Genomic DNA, 24,567 nt, shown 5'->3' on the forward strand with positions numbered 1-24,567 from the left:
GAAATCGTCTGTTCTTGATTTCTCAGTGAAAACGACTGCTTCGGGCTCAGCTGCGTTGCACAATAGCCTGCGCCGATACCTGTGTATGTAAACCAGTCATTCACAGTTGATATTGTGGCTTATCAATTTCTACAAATGCATTAGAGAAACCATGCTATCGTGCATCATCACAACTTTACTTGGGAATAAATCGGTCAACAATCGCAAAGAGAACTCCATCTTAAAGACGAAATTTCACGCCATTCCCCACTAATAAAAAAATAATTGCTTAAAGACACATTGAACCTATTGATCCATCTACACTTCACACTGCATCGGAAAATGAGCCAACATAAGCAAGGCCCTTCTTCTTCCGTTCATTCCTTCTTTCTTATCAATTTGGACGAAACGTACATGGTTGAATGCACGTACCCCCAGACTCAGGAACACCTTCCTGCCCGCTGTGACCATGCTTCTAAAATGTGCTCCAAAAGGCTATGATGTAGGACCAATCTGCCAATCATCCTCATTGCGGATATTGGACGTTTACTCTGGAACTGTAAAGCTACCGTGCTGAAAAGTACATTCGACACTCTGGAAATATTATCTTTGCTGTAAATCTTACACCTCGGTATGGCTTGAATGCATTCAGATGTAATATTGCCCATTATAATTGGTTAGCACAAACAAAAACTCTGCCGTGTATCTCGCTCGGTACACGTTACAGTAATAAAACACTACTAACGTCAGTGTTGCAGGATAGACCAGACTGGTTGGAATTTACTTAAATGCCTTGAAAGTCAGAGGACAATGAGAATTGAATCACCGCAACGTGCAGAATCTAATAAGATTTCCAGTTCTTTATTTTGTGGTTACCGGATTTTTAAACCTTTAATCCAGTGTACGGACGTGGCGCCGACAGAGGAGAAGCCGAAGCAAAGAAGTGGAAGCGAAGTAACCGAATGGAAACGAAGCCGAAACATCAAATAACCGAATGCATACAAATCCGAAACGCCTACTAACCGAAAGGCTGGGACGCCTTAATGTAAACTAACCGAAAGGACCGGACGCCTAAAAGCCAACTAACCGAAAGGCTGCGTCGCCTCAAAGCACTTACCGAATGGCCGCTCTGCCGAAACGCCACCCACGCGAAAGGTGGCATCGCCAACAAGCCAGCGTACCGAATGCCGCTCAACAGAAAAAGTCAAATAACGGACATGACATTTCCGGGAGGGCGGGACTGGTCAGCGATTGATACAGACCCCCGCGTCCATCACACCAATGTGGAGGGATGAACATTGGCCCACACCTACGCTCCACCCGACACACAGCCCGTCACAGTGCGGCCGCACGGGGGAGACGAGGCAAAGTGTGACCGTGGGAGAGGATATGACTAAGGAACAGACTAAAACAAATTGGAACCAAATTAGGCGAGTAACGTCTCCATACTTTGTGAAACCATGTTGAATGATGAGACCCACGCACAGAGCTAATAACTCATAGTCTTTACTGCAGTACAAGCGGAGGGAGCATTACATGCTTTCATCACCGTGGTCTCCATCAAGTCTGTCGGGAGACAGTGACGCGTTAAGTTAACTATATTAGCAGTCCAGGGATGGGATGCAGGATCCAGGGATAATTTGTGTCGTGATATATATAATAAAGACAGCCTATACTACACGTCCCCGCCTCGCACCCTCACGCTCCCCCCTCCCTCATTCCCCATACACGTTATTCCCCTCCCACACTCCCGGGTTCTCCCTTCCGTATCGGCGCCGCTAATCGCTCGCGACGGCCCTCCTCGCTTTCAGCGGTCCCCTCGATCTCCGACGGCCCCCTCGCTCTCCGATGGCTTTCCTACGGTACCCCTCGTTCTCCAACAGCCCTTCGCGCTCTCCGATGGCCCACTCGTTGTCATACTGTTCCCTCATTGTCTGACGGCCCTCCTCATGCTCCGATGACCCACATCGCTCTAAACCTTTTTCTAGTCTTCACGTTCTCGGCGGCGCAGGTCACTTCGTCGCCATTGGCTCGGAGCCGCGTTCGCAGTCCACGTTGGGCAAGCCGAGCCTTCCGGGTGGGTCCTCCGTCTTCGTTGAGCGAGTCCTCGGTGCACGGGGTTCGAGCCTGGCCTGGTGGAGGAATTGGCCCCGCTTCGCAATTCGTAACTATTCAATAATTTGATATTACACCTGCTGTTTTTTAATACCTACCCGCAGTCTATTAATATGTGTCTCAAAACTAACCTAACCTGTATCCGCCTATCACTCACCTGCCTTTATCCTGCCCACGTCAATTTCTCTTACCTCTCCTCCACCCCACCGCATTCAGTCTGAACAAAGGTCGTGATGTGAAACGTCATCTATCCACGTACTGCAGAGATGCTGCCTTGTCCACTGCGTCACTCCAGCATGTTGTGTCTGTTTTTGTGACCAGCGCCGAATGTTCTTTGTATCTTGTAACAGACGGTTCCGGGACGGGAGGGCTTCAGTTAAAGAGCGACCGGATAAGCTGGGACATTTTTCCTGTAGCAGTGGAGTCTGGTTCGTTGATCCATAAGAGGTACGGGAAGTCACGAGGTGCGTTGGAAAGTTGCGCCTACGCTGTCTTTTTTCAGGTGTCGTAAAGTCTAAAAAGGAAGACACAAATTTAAGACGAGAAACGAAAAATCTGAAAGGGTCTGTTTCAATGTTGTTTCATTCTGTGACTCTACAAGGAACGTTGCATTTGTGTTACTGGAAAGTTCGCGGGAATGTTTAGGGATTCGGCCTCTTATTGTAGAAACACTGATCTTTAAATGCTGGAATCTTGCGTGGAACACAACGTGCAGGAGTAGCTCAGCGACTCAGGCAGCGTCTGTGGAAGACATGGTTGTGCGACGTTGTGGAGCGGCACCCTTGTTCAAGCAGGTTCCCTCTGAAGAACGAGTCGTTGGAGTCTGAAGAAGCGTCCCGATCCGAATCGCCGCCTGTCCATATCCTCCAGAGAAGCCGACTGACCGACTGAGATAGTCAAGCACTTTCATCCACTGAAAACCAACATGTTGGAATGATATGCTGGAAGATCAGTTATAGTAAAACCTATAAATGTCCTATTAAATGTTTACTGTCTCCACTGAAACTTATGTTTTCTGGTTCTTGATTCCACTACCCCGGGCAAAAACAATGTATATTGACCCATTTTTTTCACTCATCATTTTAACGATTTCTATAATATCACCACTAACCTCCATGCGTTACAAGGGATACCATCTTAGCTACCATATCCTATCCCTTTAGCTCAGGCTCTTGCGTCCTGGCAACGTCCTTATACATTTTCTCTGGATTGGTTCCAACTTAATGGTATTCTTCCTTAAGCAGGCTGAGAATCGGTAGGGGGCGCTGCACTGGCGGCAGCCTTGTCAGCAGCGTGTCAGTTTTTTCAACTTTTTCTTATATTTTAGTATGTTTTAAAGTATGTATTTTGTGTTTCTTTGTGTGTTTTGTGTGGGGGTGGTGTGGGGGGGTAAGGGGGAAACCGCTTCTGTCGCCTCCTCCATGGAGAGGCGATTTTCTCCAGGTCGCCTCCCCCGTGGCCTAACATCAAGGATCGGCGCGGCCTTTCCCGGAGACACGCCCGGGGCTTCAGCGGCGGGCGCAGCGTGGACTCTCGTTGTGGAGCGGGTGAGCCCTCGCTGGGGCTCGCTGGAGGGGATCGCTCCGTATCGCTGGCCCGCGGCAGCCGCCAGCCTGAACTTAAAGCCGCGGTCTCCGGTGAGGAAGAGCCGATCCTTGACTACTCTGGACTCTGGTCCTGACCACGGGGGGGATGTGCCTTCCACCACAGTGATGAATGCTGTGGTGGATGTTTGTGTTACATTTTTATTGTGGTTGTGTGTTCTTTATTATTGTATCGCTGCTGACAACCCAAATTCCACCAGCCTGGCTGTGTGGTCATTAAAATAAAATACAATACAATACAAAAACAGGACAATATCATCAATATGCGATCACAACAAAAGCATGAAAAATTGTACTGTTTTTTCCATACTCAATAACATGACAAACGTAAGCTAATGCACCAAAGGCCTCCTTTTCCAACCTATCTGCATATGACGCCACGTTTATGGAATACGCACCAATAATTATGGATTCCACGGCTTAACAACTCTTCACATTCACTGTGAAGAAATTGCCCTGGTTGGACTTTCCAAAGAGCAAAACCTCACATATATCTGTCTCACACTGCATTCGCCAATCCTCATCCTAATTGCCTCGTTGATGAGGTTCCTGCTGTTCTTTTTTATTAGACAATATTTTCAGGTGTCCACAATATCACCGACTATGCGACCTACAATCTTACTATCTTGTCTGTTCGCATCTTAACCGTTGATATAAACCACAAACAGCAAACGTCACACCACTAATCCCTGAGGCAAACTGGTCGTCACAGATCTCCAGTCCGAGAGTCAATCATCCGCCACCAATCATCCTCTCCTTCCTTCCATAAACCAAATGCTCCCTTCAGTTAACGAGGTCTCTCTCTGCATCCCATGCGACCTAACGTTCCAGAGCAGCCTACCATGGAGAACCTTATCAATGGCCTTGGTTAGGTCCATATATGCCATGGCAACGTTGCACACGCCAGCCGTCTCGGTTAATTCTTAAAAACATTGCAGATCAAGTTCGTAATACAGGATCTCCCACGACGCCTTTTTCCTTTGGAACGATTATGGGGTTTATCAAGTCGCGAAGGCAATATAAAATCAAGACTAAATGAGTCTACAATAAAATGACAGAGGATGAGACGGGAAATATCTAATCTTGGCAGAAGGGTAACGTTCACGTAGATCGTGGTGGGTACGTTCAATGATCAGCAGGAGGAAACTGTACTGGCGGACACGATGGCAACGTTGAATACACAACTGGACGTAGTTTGTTAGGAAGAATAGACTTGAAAGTTATGTACCACATACAGTTAAAATTAGCTACATCAAAGAAACATCTTAGTCGGCATTGAAGAGACGGGCAAAAAAGACTGCATGCCTGATGGTTCGATGGTATCTTCACATTTAGAAGGCAAAAATATTCAATTCAATTCAATTCAATTCAATTCAATTTATTGTCATTTGGACCCCTTGAGGTCCAAACGAAATGTCGTTTCTGCAGCCATACATTACAAACAAATAGACCCAAGACACAACATAATTTACATAAACATCCATCACATTGCTGTGATGGAAGGCCAAAAAAACTTATCTCTCCACTGCACTCTCCCCCCCGATGTCAGAGTCAAAGTCAAAGTCAAAGCCCCCGGCGGGCGATGGCGATTGTCCCGCGGCCATTAAAGCCACGCCGGGTGATGCAAGGTCGCACACCGGGTTCTTGATGTTAGAGCCCCCGGCGTGCGCTCGCAGAGTCCCGCGACCATTCCAAGCCGCGTGGGGCGATGGTGTAAGGCTCCGCTCCAGGAGCTCTTCAACCCCGCAACTCGGGCGGGAGAAGTCGCCGTTGCGGGAGCCCCGAAAAGCGGTCTCCCTCCAGGGACCCGCGGGCTCCCGGTGCCGCCGTCCGCCAAACCCGCAGTTGCAGCCCCCGATCTCCGGATGTCGGGCCGCAGCAGCGTCCACCACAGCTCCACCCGCTCTGGACTTGGCCAGCTCCGCGACGGTGAGGTGAGTAGTCGGCACCACAGTCCCCGGTCTTCCTGTTGGAGGCCGCTCCTCGTTGCAGCCCCAACGACAACGGAGACCCGACAAAGAAAAGGTCGGGTCTCCCGTGCAGGGAGAGATTTAAAAGTTACCCCCACCCCCCCCCCCCCCCTCCCCCACACACCACCCCCACCCCCCACACACATATCACAACAAAAAATAACAAAAACTACATAAAAACATAGACATAAAATAATAAAAATGCAGACGGACTGCAGAGGCCGCTGCTGACGAGAGTCGCGCCGCCCACCGAAAAATATCATCAGGGCGGTGGTGTGAAAACATAGTTAAAGCAACGTAAGGGGAATTTTCGGGTTTCATTTCATTCCTTTCTACGAGATAAAACGACCTGACAAAAATGAATTAATTTCAGTTCCTGGGAAATATTTCAAACGCTATGCTCCCCAACATACGTGAGAATTGCAAAGCACTTAACGAACAGATACTGAGAGCTCGGTCCGAACGGTCAATTTTCTGTGGTCGAATATGTTCACTTTCACGCCGACTGCAAACTCCAGGTGACTGTATGATACGGACCTCGTATGTTCTTCACGGGCGATTGCAATTTTGAATAGGGTATATTAATGACATTACGGCTCAATGAAGACAGTACACATTTAGTTTATTGAAAACCATGACAAGCGACTAACGGGTTACACCACTAATACTTTCCAAAAGGTTTGCCGGCAGCGTGAGCTCTCCCATTCCTGGCAAGCATTCAGCTTAGTTAACCAAACTAAAGATGTTGGGTTCATTTGACGAGGATACTTGCTGCGCATAATATCACTTAATTTTGGTTTAAGCGGAATGTCCATGTTAAATATAATATTCAACTTAAAAATCGTCCCGTTTAACGCGTCAAATATTGTGCAATACGACCTGACATTTCCCTGTAAGAAGGTGACAATCAACATGAAGCCCACATGCACCGAACTTACGCTGCGGAGAGAAATTAATTGCACACTAAAGCAATGAGTAAAAATAGTTAAGTGTAAATGTTTTTGCAGTGAATTGTGCCTGATATGTCCCTACGGTGATGACCACACTAATTGTCACAGTGGAGTTTCCCTCTCTTGTATAACAGTTTGTTAGCTAATCACCAGAGCATATGGGAAGTGAAACGTTCTGTACAATAGATAGTTGCCTCACCAGAAAATGGAATTTGCACCCATTTACCACATTGCGAGAATATTCTATCCTGTACTTGCAGCGGTTGGTATCCCGGGTAAGATACTGGAGCTGACTCCGATATATTACGTTGTCTCTTTTGTTGAAAGTGCTTTACTGTAGCTTAATCCCCTTGATAAGCAGCTCAGATTCTGCTTCAGCTGGTGAGTGTCTCTAGAATTTTCAGGATTCTAGTTTCTACTTTTTTTAAATGCCCAGTCACTTTGTCAGTTGCATTAACTAAGTTATTCCTGATATTAACATATTCCTCCTGCAGTCCTGGGCTTCACGTGCTCCGCTCCAAACTGGCGTAAGATAGTCGGCACAATTGTCACAGCTGTCCGAGGTGTCTTCGTGTGAAGCTGAGCAGCGGAGTGTGGACGTCCTGGACATCCCCTCTCAGATTCTCACCCAACTAGAACTACAAAACATCAGGAAAATAATAGAACCATTCCGCGTTTGTTTCCCTTGCGGAACTAAAGTAAAACGGATCAAGTTTGATGCAGGTGGACTTTTGCCTATACTCATAACTTCTTCTTTTTCTTAACTACTTGCAGTCAATTCAATTGCGATCGCAATACTCTCTCGGGGAAAATGTGGACTGTCCAAGTGCATCACCCGTTACCTGATCGGAATGGCAACAGCCGACCTGATGGTGGTTTTCGTTGTTGCTATCGTGGAACAGACTAATTATATCTATGCTTATGCTGATTTCTTGCTCATTACTCCGTTATGCTCTCTGACTAATGTACTGAGGTTTATAACCATGGATTGTTCTGTATGGCTTACGGTCAGTTTTACTTTTGATCGCTTTATTGCAATTTGTTGTCAAAAGTTGCGTGAACGGTACTGCAAAGAGAGAACTGCAACTGTGGTAATTGTGACTGTGGTTACAGTCAGCTGCGCCAGGGGCGTTCCCTATTACTTCGTGATGGAGTCTGATGTCATAATTGACAACGTGCCATGGGGCTGCGTCTTAACAACGGATTACCTCACATCATCTGTCTGGAAACGATTCGAGATAGTGGAGAGTATTATAACACCTATATTACCAATCTGTTTAATTCTGCTGTTCAATGGATTAACGATCAAAAATATCATCGCGTCAAATAAAGTCCGCAGAGAACTTCGGAACAGCAGCGACGCTAAGGGTGATACCGAAGTGGTGAACAGGAGAAAGTCAATGTTTTTGTTGCTCGCAATATCAAGTAATTTCATTTTACTTTGGATACCTTATGTAGTCGTTTCGATGACTTGGCAGGTACAAAATTATTCGTATACAGACCGGTATTTGAATAGCCCAACATATATCCTACAACAGTTCGGATTTATGTTACAAATACTCAGTATGTGCACCAATACGTGTATCTACACACTTACACAGAAAAAATTCAGAGCTGAGCTCAGGAATGGACTGAAGTGTCTCTTTCATTTAAAAGGAAAATGGCGTAGTTAAAGTGTACGTTTAACTGCAAGTTACTTGAATTTAAAAATAAATGTTATTTTGCTCCCGCGGGCCTATCAGAAATGGACTATTCGAACTACTTCCCCCCCCGGCAGACGTTACAAGGCCTTCTACACCCGAACCTCCAGACTCAGGAACAGCTTAATTACCAGAGCTATAGCGGGCTCTGAACCGGCCCTGTTGAGTGCCCCCCACCCCCACTGGACTCCCTCGGGTGGTCACGTCGCACAGCCACATCTGCACCATTAGCTAATTTGAAGATGACACAAAGCTGGGTGGCAGTGTGAACTGTGAGGATGATACTATGATAATGCAGGGTGACTGGACAGTTTGGGGGACTGGGTAGATGCATGAGAGATAAAGCTTAATGTGGATAAATTTGAGGTTCTCCACTTTGGGAACAAACACAGGAAGGCAGATTACTATCTACATGGCGTCAAATTGGGAAAAGGGGAAGTTGAACGGGATCTGGGGGGTCCTTGTTCATCAGTCTATGAAAGTAAGCATATAGGTGCAGCAGGCAGTGAAGAAAGCGAATGGCATGTTGGCCTTTATTACAAGAGAAGTCTGTAGCAGTGGAGGCTGGTGCGTGATCTATAAGAGGTACGTAGAGTCACGAGGTGCGTTGGAAAGTTGCGCCTTCACTGTTTTTTTTCAGGTGTCGAAAAGTGGAAGACACAAATTTAAGGCGAGAAGAGAAAAATCTGAAAGGGTCTGTTTCAATGTTGTTTCATTCTGTGACTCTACAAGTAACGTTGCATTTGTGTTACTGGAAGGCTCGCGGGAATTGTTTAGGGATTCGGCCTCTTATTGTAGACACGCTGATCTTCAAATGCTGGAAACTTGAGTGGAACACAACGTGCAGGAGTAACTCAGCGACTCAGGCAGCGTCTGTGGAAGACATGGTCATGCGACGTTTTGGAGCGGGACACTTGTTCAAGCAGGTTCCCTCTGAAGAACGAGTGGATGGAGTCTGAAGAAGCCTCCCGATCCGAATCGTCGCCAGTCTATATCCTCCAGAGAAGCCGACTGACCGACTGAGATAGTCAAGCACTTTCATCCACTGGAAACCAACATGTTTGAATGATATACTGGAAGATCAGTTATAGTAAAACCAATTAATTTCCTATTAAATGTTTACTATCTCACCTGAAACCTATGTTTTCTGGCTTTTGATTCCACTACCCCGGTCAAAAACGATGTATATTGACCCTTTTTTCACTCATGATTTTAGGTTCAATAATATCACCACTAAAACGCCACGCGTTACAAGGGATAACATCTTAGCTTCCAGATCCTATCCCTGTAGCTCAGGCCCTTTCGGCCTGGCAACGTCCTTATACATTTTATCTGGATTGTTTCCAACTCAATGGTATTCTTCCTTAAGCAGGCTGACCAAAACAGGACAATATCATCAATATGCGGCCACAAGTAAAGCATGAAAGTCTGTACTGTTTTTCTATACTCAATAACCTGACAAATGAAGACTAATGCACCAAACGTTTCCTCCTATTCCAACCTATCTGCATATGACGCCACGTTCACGGAATACGCACCAATAATTCTAGATTCCTCGGCTTAACAACTCTGCACATTCACTGTGAAGAGATTTCCCTGGTTAGATTTTCCAAAGGGCAAAACCTCACACTTATCTGTATCCCACTGCATTCACCAATCCTCATCCTAGCTGCCAAGTTGATGAGGTTCCTGCTGTTCTTCTTTATTTGACCATCTTTTCAGGTGTCCACAATATCACCTACTTGATTCGATTTACAATTTTACTACCCATGTTGTAAACAGGAGTGACACACACTATGTGATCCAAATCAGCATAGCAACTTGAACAGTATAGGGGATGGTTAGTTGTCAGAACATCCTAACTGCTGCATCGAACCCGGATATCCTGCGCTGCAAGCCCTGTAAGGCAGCAACTCTACCGATGCGCCACGTTGCCGCCACGGCACGTATTATGGTGAGTGGTTTCATTATATTGTACATGTTATTGTAAATAATTGATTACATTAATTTTTGGTTAAAAAAAATAGGTGCAAATGTATTAGTTAATTGACCTATTTAACATTGTTCTTTATGTGTAGGGATGTGTTGAAAACAGAGCATTACATCGAATTGGTGTAAACGCGTGATCGAGGACAGCCGTGCTCTCCTTGGCCGAAGGGCCCAGTTCCAAACTTTGTATCTGAACTGACATATTAATTCCCTTCGTGAACTTGCCTTCCTCATTAAGGCCACCAATCACCGCTCTACATGACAACGAGATAAAATCCCAGTTTACTCAAACTTTCCATGTGACTAAACCGCGAAGAGCAGGTAACATGGCGTTAAATCTCTTCTCAAAACTTTCCAACAAAATACATAATTCCATTAGCTGAGCGACGACACTGCCGCACTTCTTGTCCCATCAACGACTTACGGCCAAAATGTTATAAGATCATGTCAACGGAGCAGAAGCAGGCCATTCGGCCAATCAAGTCTACTCCGCCTTTCATCATAGCTGATCTGTTTCTCTCGCCTAACACCAATCTCTTGCGTTCTCCCCAAAACCCCTGACACCGATAGTAATTAATAATCTATCTATCTCTGCATTAATAATATCTATTGCCATCGTGTCCGCCAGTACAGATTCATCCTGCAGATCATTGAACGTACCCACCACGATCTGCCTGAACGTTACCCTTGGGCCAAGATTAGATATTTCCCGTCTCATCCTCTGTCCTTTTAGTGTAGACCCCTTTAATCTTGAATGTATATGACCCTCGCGACTGGATAAACCCCATAATCGCTCCAAGGGAAAAGGGCGCCGTGGGAGATCCTCTTTTACGAACTTGATCTGCAATCTTTTGACGAATTAACCGAGACGGCTACGTGCGCAAAGACGTTGACATGGTCTATATGGACCTAACCAAGGCCGCTGATAAGGTTCTCCATGGCGGGCTGCTCTGGAACGTTAGGTCGCATGGGATGTAGAGAGAGCTCGTTAACTGGAGGGAGCATTGGGTTCATGGAAGGAAGGAGAGCATGATTGGTGCAACTCCAGAGCTAATAAGACCATGGGAGACACCTTCCACCCCTTCCACCCCTGCAACGGATTGTTCCAGCTGCTACATTCAGGCAAACCCCTCCGTTGCCATGCTGTGAGAACGGAGAGGTTGAGAAGGAGTTTCTTCCCAGAGGCCATTAGGACTCTAAACTCCTATCTCACCAGGGATTAACTTTACTGTACCACTGTACTGCTTTTTTTTTTAATCGCTGTTTTTATTTTCCCTTTTTCCTTCCGCCCACAATAATTAATATGAAATAGAACATGGGATTCTGTTCCATTCCGTTTGTTGTTTGTATGTTTGTTTGTTAGTTTGTTTGTTTGTTTGTTTTATGCACAAAGTTCGCGAGCATTGCCACTTTGCATTTCACTGCACATCTCGTATGTGACGAATAAACTTGACAATTTGACTTCGGCCAACAATGTTTGTGCCGTACATGATGCCAATTTAAACTAATATAATCTGCCTGTACGTTATCCTTATTCTCTATTCTCTGCACAGCCACGTGCCTGTTTACGAACCTCTTAAATGCTACTCTCCTATCTGCCTCCACCATCACCCCTGGTAATGCCTTCCAGCCCCCCCCCCCCCCCCCCCCCCCCACTACCATCAGTGAAAAAACATGCCCCACATCTCTATTTTACTTTCTCCCGCTCATCATATAGCTATGCTCATTCGTGTTGGACAATTCAACCCTGGGGAAAAAGATTCTGACTGTCCACCATATCAATGAGAATTGTCTATACTCCTATCAGTGCCCAATTTGACTTTTGACGTTCGAGAGAAAACAATGCAAGTAAATTAAAGCATATCCACTCCCTGTATCTGAAACCTTCTAATCAAGGTACCGGTCTTGTAAATGTCCTCGGCACGCTCTCTAAAGACTCCACACTGTTTCAGTTCTGGGGCGACCGGAACTGCACACATTACTCCAAATACAGCCGAACCAGTCCTATTGGTCTACGCGATGATTTTCTGAGTCTTCCATTCGATGCATCTAGCAATGAACGTAAGCAAGTCATACGTCTTCCCTGCCACTGATGTGAGACCGACTCGTCGATAGTTCCATGGATTCTCCCTATTTCCTTTCTTAAATTAATGAACAACATTCGCCACTCTTCAGTCCTTTGGGACCTGGACTACGGCTGCCGGAGAGTCAAATAACATCGTCACGTACTCCCAAATCTCTTATCTTGCCTCCATCAAAAATCTGAAATGGATCCCATTGCCACTGAAGACATCCACCCGAATGCGCTTGAAGAGCGGCACCACCCATGTCGCTTTCCATCTCCATCCGACACAGGATTGTTGAGTTCTCCACACTGACCAAGTCCTCCACAATGCAATTATTAAGAAAGCTCACCAGCGCCTCTATTTCCTGAGAAGATTGCGGAGAGTCGGTTTCTCAAGGAGGACTCTCTCTAACTTCTACAGGTGCACAGTAGAGAGCATGCTGACCGGTTGCATCGTGGCTTGGTTCGGCAACCTGAGCGTCCTGGAGAGGAAAAGACTACAAAAAGTAGTGAACACTGCCCAGTCCATCATCGGCTCTGACCTTCCTTCCATCGAGGGGATTTATCGCAGTCGCTGCCTCAAAAGATCCCCGTCATCCTGGTCACACACTCATCTCCCTGCTACCTTCAGGTAGAATGTATAGAAGGTAGAAGACTGCAACTACCAGGTTCAGGAATAGCTACTTTCCCATGGCCATCAGACAATTAAATCTGGCTCGGACAAAACTCTGATTATTAATAACCAATTATCTGTTATTTGCACTTTATCAGTTTATTTATTAATGTGTGTATATATTTATATTGCGGTATATGGACACACTGATCTGTTTTGTAGTAAATGCCTACTATGTTATGTGTGCTGAAGAAAAGCAAGAATTTCATTGTCCTATCAGGAACACATGACAATAAATTCACTTGAACTTGAACTTGAATTTGAACTCACCGGCCTCCAAGTCCTTCTCATTGGTGAGTACATGTGAAAAGTACTGGTTTATTATCTCGACTGCAACCTCCAGCTCCAAACATATGTTGGTTTCGTTATCCTGGAATTGTTCTACCTTCTTCCTGTTCACTCTCTTGATTTTAACAGACATATTACAAAACCTTGCAATTTCCCTTAATCCGACGACAATTACTTTCATCCTTTCTTGAGTTAAATTCCACTCGCTTGTAATCCTCAAAAATACAGTCTGATGCCACTTTCTTCCATCGGACACGTGCTTTCTTTTCTGCTTGGTAAAGTTGACAAAATCCTTGGTCATCCACGGTTCGCATAAAACTCACCGTCATTACTCATCTTCCTTTGAAGAATATGCTGATCCTACACATTAACCAGCTGGACTTTAAACGACTCCCACATGTCGTATATGGACTTACCGAAATAACAACTGCACCCAATTTGCCCTCCTTAGCTCCTCAGCTGATGATACTTAATTAGCTTTTCCCCAATTAAGTATAACCATATAACCATATAACAATTACAGCACGGAAACAGGCCATCTCGACCCTTCTAGTCCGTGCCGAACACGTATTCTCCCCTAGTCCCATATACCTGCGCTCAGACCATAACCCTCCATTCCTTTCCCGTCCATATAACTATCCAATTTATTTCTAAATGATAAAAACGAACCTGCCTCCACCACCTTCACTAGACGTTCATTCCACACAGCCACCACTCTCTGAGTAAAGAAGTTCCCCCTGATGTTACCCCTAAACTTCTGTCCCTTAATTCTCAAGTCATGTCCCCTTGTTTGATCTTCCCTACTCTCAGTGGGAAAAGCTTTTCCACGTCAACTCTGTCTATCCCTCTCATCATTTTAAATACCTCTATCAATTCCCCCCTTAACCTTCTGCGCTCCAAAGAATAAAGCCCTAACTTGTTCAACCTTTCTCTGTAACTTAGTTGCTGAAACCCAGGCAACATTCTAGTAAATCTCCTCTGTACTCTATCTATTTTGTTGACATCCTTCCTATAATTAGGCGACCAAAATTGTACCCCATACTCCAGAATTGGCCTCACCAATGCCTTGTACAATTTTAACATTACATCCCAACTTCTATACTCAATGCTCTGATTTATAAAGGCAAGCACACCAAAAGCTTTCTTTACCACCCTATCTACATGAGATTCCACTTTCAGGGAACTGTGCACAGTTATTCCCAGATCCCTCTGTTCACCTGCATTCTTCAATTCCCTACCATTTACCATGTACGTCATATTTTGATTTGTCCTGCCAAGATGTAGCACCTCACACTTATCAGCATTAAACTCCATATGCCATCTTTCAGTCCACTCTTCCAACTGGCATAAATCTCTCTGTAGACTTTGAAAATCTACTTCATTATGCACAACCCCACCTATCTTAGTATCATCTGCATACTTACTAATCCAATTTACCACACCATCATCCAGATCATTGATGTACATGACAAACAACGGTGGACCCAACACAGATCCCTGTGGCACCCCACTAGTCACTGGCCTCCAACCTGACAAACAACCATCCACCATTACTCTCTGGCATCTCCCATTCAGCCACTATTGAATCCATCTTGCTACTCCACCATTAATACCCAACCATTGAACCTTCTTAACCAACCTTCCATGAGGAACCTTGTCAAAGGCCTCACTGAAGTCCATATATACAACATCCACTGCTTTATCCTCATCAATTTCCCGAGTAACTTCTTCAAAAAATTCAAGAAGATTAGTCAAACATGACCTTCCAGGCACAAATCCATGTTGACTGTTCCTAATCAGACCCTGTTTATCCAGATGCTTATATATATTATCTCTAAGTATCCTTTCCATTAATTTGCCCACCACTGACGTCAAACTAACAGGTGTATAATTGCTAGGTTTACTCTTAGACCCCTTTTTAAACCATGGAACAACAAGCGCAGTACGTCAATCCTCCTGCACTATTCCCGTTTCTAATGACATTTGAAATATTTCTGCCACAGCCCCTGCTATTTCTACACTAACTTCCCTCAATGTCCTAGGGAATATCCTGTCCATACCTGGAGACTTACCACTTTTCTATTTCTCAAAAGTGTCAGTACTACCTCTTCTTTGAATCTCATAGTTTCCATAGCTGCTCTACTTGTTTCCCTTACCTCACATAATTCAATATCCTTCTCCTTGGTGAATACCGAAGAAAAGAAATCGTTCAATATCTCCCCCATCTCTTTTGGCTCTGCAGATAGCTGTCCACTCTGACTCTCTAATGGATCAATTTTATCCCTCGTTATCCTTTTGCTATTAATATAGCTGTAGAAACACTTTGGGTTTACTTTCACCTTACTTGCCAAAGCAACCTCATATCTTCTTTTAGCTTTTCTAATTTATTTCTTAAGATTCTTTTTACATTCTTTATACTGCTCAAGCCCCTCATTTACTCCATGCTGCCTATAATTATTGTAGATCTCCCTCTTTTTCCGAACCAAGTGTCCAATTTCCCTTGAAAACCATGGCTCTTTCCGATGTTTACTATTTCCTTTCAACCGAACAGGACCATAAAGTTGCTGTACTCTTAAAATTTCACCTTTAAATGTACTCCATTTCTCTTCCACATCTTTCCCATAAAACAAAATGTCCCAATTTACTCCTTTTAAATCCTTTCGCATCTCCTCAAAGTTAGCCTTTCTCCAATCAAAAATCTCAACCCTAGGTCCAGTTCTGACCCTCTCCATAATTATTTTGAAACTAATGGTATTGTGATCACTGGTCCCGAACTGTTCCCCAACGCATACCTCTGCCACCTGACCCGTCTCATTTGCTAACAGGAGGTCCTGCACCGCCCCTTCTCTAGTAGGTACTTCTATGTATTGCTGCAAAAAACTATCCTGCACACATTTTACAAACTCCAACCCATCCAGTCCATTTACAGAATGTGTTTCCCAGTCTATGTGTGGAAAATTGAAATCTCCCACAATCACTACCTTGTGCTTACTACTAATATCTGCAATCTCCTTACATATTTGCTCTTCCAATTCTCCCTCCCCATTTGGCGGTCTATAATACACCCCTATAAGTGTTGCTACCCCTTTCCCATTTCTCAGTTCCACCCAAATAGCCTCCCTAGACGACCCCTCTATATTTCCTCCGTATCAAATCCTATCCCAATTCAAATCAATCTTAAAATGTATTCCGTTGTTGTTGCTATATTCAAACTTATCCTCCACCGTAGCACCAGTTACATGGCCAGGCTGGATTCCCAATATACGGCCCAGTACGGCCCCTCTTCGGGTCGGACTATACACATCCTGTTTAAGGAAGCTTTCTGGGATACTGAGAATAAACTGTTCCCCGTCTATTCCTCTTGCCATGAGTGGTTGTGAAAAAACGCAGCAGGGTCTTGATCGATTGACCAGGTGGGTTGAGGATTGGTTGATGGAAAATAACGTGAGAAATGTGAGTTGTTGCATCTTGGGAAATCGAACATGGGCAGGACTTTCACCGTGAATGGGAGAATTGATGCCTGTGCATGGTTCTTTGAAGGTAGAGTCGCAGTTCGATAGTGTGGTCAAAAAGGCTTTGGGCACATTGACCTTCATCAACCAGTATTGAGTGTAGAAGTTGGGAGATTATGTTGCAGTTGTTTAAGATGTTGGTGCGACCGCATTTGGAATATTTTGTTCTGTTCTGGGCACCATGTTATAGAAACGATATTTCAAAGCTGGAAAGGGTGCATAGAACATTTTCGAGGATGTCGCCAGGACTAGTATCGGCGTAACAATCTTCTGATCGAGAAGGTCTCAGCATTTTCATTAAATGCCGCATAAAATCTATGTGCTCAACATCTACTGCCCTATCTTCATCGATCACCTTCTTCGCTTCATTAAACATATCTAATTCGTGATCATGCTGCAGACATTTAAAACAAAATAATGGGGGTGGGGGTGGGGGTGGGGGGAGGAGACAAATTGTATATACAAGAATGGAGATACAGGGAAAGAGAGTAGAGGAAAAGTTAAGAAAGATACCAGAATTAACGGGGCAAGAAAGCTCACGAATGGGCAGCAGAGATTTGCCAAGTGAAATCGGAATCGATGTGAAAGGTGGGATGAGTAATGTATTAAAAGTACCGTATTTGAATGCAATATGCTAAATAAGTAATGTGCATCAGCTTGAAGCTCAGTTAGAGATTGGTAGATATGACATTCTGGGGATTACAGAGACATGGCTGCACGAGGATCGGGACTGGGAACTGAATATTCAGGGTTAAACTTCCTATAGAATGCACGGGCAGGTGGGCAGAGGAGGTGGGATAGCTCTGTTGGTGAGGGATGAAATTCAGTCCCTTGCGAGGGGTGACATAGGGACTGACGATGTAGAGACGCTCCGGGTAGAATTGAGGAATTGTAAATGTAAGAAGACACTAATGGAAGTTAAAATTGGCTATATAACAAAGCTAATGCCACTCTGGTTATGGGAAATTTCAATATGCAGGTTGACTGGGAAAATCAGGTTGGTTCTGGACCCCAAGAAAGGGAGTTTGTAGAGCGTCTCAGAGTTGGATTATTGGGGCAGCTTTTACTGGAGCCGACCAGAGTGAAGGCAATTCTGGATTTAGTGTTATCTAATGAACCAGATTTAATAACGAAATTCAAGGTAGAGGAACCGCTAGGAGGCAGTAACCATAATATGATAAGTTTTCATCTGTAAATTGAGAGGGAGAAGGTTAAATCAGAAGTGTCAGTGTTGCAGTTGAACAAATGGGGACTATGAAGGTATGAGAGATGAGCAGGCCAAGGTCGACTGGAAAACGATACCAGCAGGAATGGCGGTGGAACAGCTACGGCTGGAATTTCTGGACATAGTCCAGAATATGCAGGATCATTCCAAAGAGGAAGAACGATTCTAAAGGGAGTAAGATGCAGGCGTGGCAGACAAGGGAAGTTCGGGATGGAATAAAAATAAAATAAAATGTGTATAACATAGCAAAGAGCAGCGGGAAGCCAGAGGATTCGGAAACTTTCAAAGTACAACAGAAGGTAACATAAAGCGCAATACGGGGTGAAAGATGAAGTACGAGGATATGCTGCCCAAGAATATGTAAAAGGATAGTAAAATAATGTTTAGGTATGTTAAGAGAAAAAAATTAGTAAAGACAAATGTGGGTCCCTTGAAGGCACGAAGAGAAAAAATTATTGTGGGGAACAAGGAAAAGGCTGAAGAGTTGAACAGACACTTTGGTTCTGTCTTTACTGAGTAAAACACAAACAATCGCCCAGATGCACAAGAGGACGGGGGTTTAGGGAGACGGAGGAACTGAAAGAGATTTGCATTTGGCAAGAAATAGTGTTGGGTCGAGTGATGGGACTGATGGCTGATAAATCCCCGGGGCCTGATGGTCTGCATCCCAGGGTACTCAAGGAGGTGACTAGAAATCGTGGACGTATTGGTGATCATTTCCCATTGTTCTATAGATTCAGAATCAGTTCCTGTTGATTGGAGGGTGGCTAATGTTATCCCACGTTTTAAAAAAGAGCGAGAGGGAAAACGGGGAATTACAGACCAATTAACCTGATATCGCTGGTGGGGAAGCTGCTGGAGTCAATTATTAATTAAGTAATGACGGCTGGTAATACTAGAACGGTGCAGTGTGATTTGGAAATGTTGGGTGAGTGGGCATATGCACGGCAGATGCAGTATAATGTCGATAGGTGTGAAGTTATCCACTTTGGCGGCAATACAGGAAGGCAGATTATTATTTGAATGGCGTCAGATTAGGAAAACGGGAACTGCAACGAGACCTGGGTGTTCTTGTAGACCAGTCACTGAAAGTAAACATGCAGGTACAGCAGGCAGTGAGGAAAGCTCACGGCAAGATGGGCTTCACAACGAAAGGATTTGAGTATAGGAGTAAAGAGGGTATTCTGCAGTTGTGCAGGGCCCTGGTGAGACCACGTACATAGAAACATAGAAACATAGATAGTAGGTGCACGAGGAGGCCATTCGGCCCTTCGAGTCAGCACCGCCATTCATTGTGATCATGGCTGATCGTCCCCTATCAATAACCCGTGTCTGCCTTCACCCCATATCCATTGATTCCACTAACCCCTAGAGCTCTATCTAACTCTCTCTTAAATCCATTCAGTGTTTTGGCCTCCATTGTCCTCTGTGGCAGGGAATTCCACAAATTCACAGCTCTCTGGGTGAAAAAGTTTTTTTCTCACCTCACTCTTAAATGGCCTCCCCTTTATTCTAAGAATGTGGCTCCTGTTTCTGGACTCGCCCAACATTTGGAACGTTTTTCCTGCATCTAGCTTGGCCAGTCCTTTCATAATTGTATATGTTTCCTTAAAATCCCCCCTTTACCTTCGAAACTCCAGTGAATACAAGTATAGTCGTTTCAATCTTTCCTTCCATGACAGTCCCGCCATCCCGGGGATCAAACTCGTGAACCTACGCTGCACTGCTTCAATCACAAGGATGTTCTACCTCAAATTAGGAGACCAAAACTGTACGCAATACTCCAGATGTTGTCACACCGGAGCCCTATACAACTGCAGAACAATATCTCTACTACTATACTGAAATCCTCTTGTCATGAAGGCCAACATTGCATTAGCTTTCGTCAGTGCCTGCTGTACCTGCACGCCAACGTTCAGTGCCGGTGTACAAGGACACCCAGGTCTCGCTGTGCCACCCCCTTTGCCTAACCTAGCCACATTGAGATAATAATCTGCCCTCTTGTTTTTGACGCAAAGTGGATAACCTCACATGTATCTACATTTTACTACATCTGCCACGCATCTGCCCACTCACTCAACCTGTCTAGGTCACCCTGCAACCTCCTAACATCCTCTTCACAGTTTGCACTGTCACCCAACTTTGTGTCTTCCGCAAACTTGCTAGAGTTGCTCCTTATTCCCTCTTCCAAATCATTAGTATATATTTTAAACGGTTGCGGCCCCAACACTGAGACTTGCGGCACTCCATTCGCCACTGCTTGCCTTTCCGAAAATGACTCGTTCACTCCTACTCTCTGCTTCCTATCTGCCAACCAATTTTCTATCCACGTCAACACCCTACCCCCAATACCATGTGCTCTAATTTTAGTCACCAGTCTCCCGTGCGGTACCTTATCAAAGGCTTGCTGAATGTCTAGATACACTACATCCACTGGCTCCCCTTCATCCATTTTACTTGTCACATCCTCAAAACATTCCAGAAGATTAGTTAAGCATGATTTTAATTTTAAATAAAGCCATGCTGACTTGGACTAATCATTTTACTGCTATCCAAATGCCCCATTATTACCTCTTTAATAATTGACACCAGCATATTTCCCACCAACGAAGTCAGGCTAACTGGTCTGTAATTCCCTGTTTTCTCTCTCGCTCCTTTCTTGAAAAGTGGGATAACATTAGCTATCCTCCCATCCCCAGGAACTGATCCTGAATCTATTAAACATTGGAAAACGATCACCAATGCGTCCATTATTTCTAGATCCACCTCCCTGAGGACCCTGGGATGCAGTCCATCAGGCCCAGGGGGTTTATTATCCCTCAGTCCCATTAGCCTACCAATAATATTTCTCGCCCAATGAAATTTTATTTCAGTTCCTCGACCCCCTTAGATCCTCTGGCCTCCAGTACTTCTGGGAGATTGTGTGTGTCTTCCTTAGTGAAGACAGATCCGAAGTACCTGTTCAACATTTCTGCCATTTCCTCGTTCCCCATAATAATTTCACCCGTGTCTGCCTTCAAGGGCCCCACATTTGACTGTGCTATTGATTTTCCCTTAACATATCTAAAGAGATATCTCCAGACCTCTGGGGAATTATGTGCAGTTTTGGCCTCCTAATTTGAGGAAGGACATTAGGACCAATTAGTTTTGGTTTCCTAATTTGAGGAAGGACATCCTTGCTCGTGAGGCAGTGCTGCGTAGGTTCACGAGGTTAATCCCAGGGATGGTGGGACTGTCATATGAGCAAAGATTGGAAAGACTGGGCTTGAATTCTCTGGAATGTAGGAAGAGAGGGGATCATACAGAAAAGTATGAAATTATAAAAGGACTAGACAAGCTAGATGCAGGAAAAATGGTCCCAATGGTGAGGGAGTCCCGAAATAGTGGCCACCGTCTAAGAATATAGGGGAGGCCATTTAACCATATAACCATATAACCATATAACAATTACAGCACGGAAACAGGCCATCTCGACCCTTCTAGTCCGTGCCGAACACGTAATCTCCCCTAGTCCCATATACCTGCGCTCAGACCATAACCCTCCATTCCTTTCCCGTCCATATAACTATCCAATTTATTTTTAAATGATAAAAACGAACCTGCCTCCACCACCTTCACTGGAAGCTCATTCCACACAGCCACCACTCTCTGAGTAAAGAAGTCCCCCCTCATGTTACCCCTAAACTTCTGTCCCTTAATTCTCAAGTCATGTCCCCTTGTTTGAAACTTCCCTACTCTCAGTGGGAAAAGCTTATCCACGTCAACTCTGTCTAACCCTCTCATCATTTTGAAGACCTCTATCAAGTCCCCCCTTAACCTTCTGCGCTCCAAAGAATGAAGCCCCAACTTGTTCAACCTTTCTCTGTAACTTAGTTGCTGAAACCCAGGCAACATTCTAGTAAATCTCCTTTGTACTATCTCTATTTTGTTGACATCCTTCCTATAATTAGGCGACCAAAATTGTACACCATACTCCAGAATTGGCCTCACCAATGCCTTGTACAATTTTAACATTACATCCCAACTTCTATACTCAATGTTGTGATTTATAAAGGCCAGCACACCAAAATCTTTCTTTACCACCCTATCTACATGAGATTACACTTCCAGGGAACTGTGCACAGTTATTCCCAGATCCCTCTGTTCACCTGCATTCTTCAATTCCCTACCATTTACCATGTACGTCCTATTTTGATTTGTCCTGCCAAGATGTAGCACCTCACACTTATCAGCATTAAACTCCATATGCCATCTTTCAGTCCACTCTTCCAACTGGCATAAATCTCTCTGTAGACTTTGAAAATCTACTTCATTATCCACAACCCCACCTATCTTAGTATCATCTGCATACTTGCTAATCACATTTACCACACCATCATCCAGATCATTGATGTACATGACAAACAACAGTGGACCCAACACAGATCCCTGTGGCACCCCACTAGTCACTGGCCTCCAACCTGACAAACAACCATCCACCATTACTCTCTGGCATCTCCCATTCAGCCACTGTTGAATCCATCTTGCTACTCCACCATTAATACCCAACCATTGAACCTTCTTAACCTACCTTCCATGAGGAACCTTGTCAAAGGCCTTACTGAAGTCCATATATACAACATCCACTGCTTTACCCTCATCAATTTCCCGAGTAACCTCTTCAAAAAATTCAAGAAGATTAGTCAAACATGACCTTCCAGGCACAAATCCATGTTGACTGTACCTAATCAGACCCTGTTTATCCAGATGCTTATATATATTATCTCTAAGTATCCTTTCCATTAATTTGCCCACCACTGACGTCAAACTAACATGTCTATAATTGCTAGGTTTATTCTTAGACCCCTTTTTAAACAATGGAACAACATGCGCAGTACGCCAATCCTCCGGCACTATTCCCGTTTCTAATGACATTTGAAATATTTCTGTCATAGCCCCTGCTATTTCTACACTAACTTCCCTCAATGTCCTAGGGAATATCCTGTCCGGACCTGGACACTTATCCACTTTTATATTTCTCAAAAGTGTCAGTACTTCCTCTTCTTTGAATCTCATAGTTTCCATAGCTACTCTACTTGTTTCCCTTACCTCACATAATTCAATATCCTTCTCCTTGGTGAATACCGAAGAAAATAAATTGTTCAATATCTCCCCCATCTCTTTTGGCTCTGCAGATAGCTGTCCACTCTGACTCTCTAATGGACCAATTTTATCCCTCGTTAACCTTTTGCTATTAATATAGCTGGAGAAACCCTTTGGGATTACTTTCACCTTACTTGCCAAAGCAACCTCATATCTTCTTTTAGCTTTTCTAATTTCTTTCTTAAGATTCTTTTAACATTCTTTATACTCCTCAAGCACCTCATTTACTCCATGCTGCCTATAATTATTGTAGATCTCCCTCTTTTTCCGAACCAAGTGTCCAATTTCCCTTGAAAACCATGGCTCTTTCCGATTTTTACTATTTCCTTTTAAACTGTGATGCGAAGAAACGTTTTCATCTGGAGCGATGTGAATTTGTGGAATTCTCTGCCACAGAAGGCGGTGGAGGCCAATTCACTGGATGAATTTAAAAGATTTTGTTGGAGCTCTCGGGGCTAGCGGGATCAAGGGATATGGGGAGAAGGCAGGTACGAGTTACTGATTGCGGATGATCAGCCATGATCGCAATGAATGGCGGTGCAGGTTCGAAGGGCTAAAAGGCTGCCCCTCCACCTATTTTCCATGTTTCAAAGCCACACTCTCTGCCTGTAACGAGCCCGTCATCTTCCAAATGCCACCACATAAACCATCTAAGCTGGACATATTCACCAGCGTTTGGATCATATGCCTCTAAACATGTGCTATCAATGTACGTTTCCAAATGCCATTTGTTCGCCATAAATGTATCGACGTCAAATACCTACCCTGGCAACTTCCTTTTCAAATTGCTACCACCATGTGTGTGAAAAAAGATATAGATGTACATTGGCCAAGGGAAGCAATGGATCATTTGTGTTGGGCAATGCACAGAATCAGTCCACTCAGACAAAAGTTCAAGCTGCGGTTTAAACGATACATCTCACTCCCATCATCTCTCACCACGTTTGCATACACGTATCTGTTGCTCAATTTACATATGTGATTTTCAAAAATATAAACGCATTTCCTGGTGTGATCACTCATTTGTTCTCAGCACGTCTGTCTCAGGCAGTTACAAACAAGGACCATATTTAACCCATGAAGTGCTTCTGCTTGGAATATAGAAGAAGAGACAATTGCAGCAAAATAACAGACTATTCGGCCAACTATGCCTACATGATTCCGGATTAAACTGTTCACGATTGCCTGAGCATTATCCATATCGCCCCATTCCTTGCATATAGACCAAATGCATCCTTAATGACACTATGTTGTCTGCCTCCGACAACAGGCCTGGTAGCGTTTTTCGGGATGGAGAACATTCTCAAGGGGATATAAACCCTGTTGTCGGAAATTTTGAGAATTATTAAGGTTTT

General features: G+C 44.4%; 1 protein-coding gene across 1 annotated transcript in view; it reads right to left on the minus strand.

Moving 5' to 3' along the window:
* Positions 1–13,662, minus strand: part of LOC116967717 (sphingosine kinase 2-like) — a 54,153-nt gene extending 40,491 nt beyond the window's left edge. The window contains 3 exon segments of the mRNA XM_033014322.1: positions 1,958–2,147; positions 4,540–4,620; positions 13,509–13,662. Coding sequence (XP_032870213.1) covers positions 1,958–2,147; positions 4,540–4,620; positions 13,509–13,662 — 425 coding nt within the window.
* Between the last annotated feature and the right edge of the window lie 10,905 nt (positions 13,663–24,567).

The sequence above is a fragment of the Amblyraja radiata genome, chromosome 41, assembly GCF_010909765.2.
Source record: "Amblyraja radiata isolate CabotCenter1 chromosome 41, sAmbRad1.1.pri, whole genome shotgun sequence".
NCBI lineage: Eukaryota > Metazoa > Chordata > Chondrichthyes > Rajiformes > Rajidae > Amblyraja > Amblyraja radiata.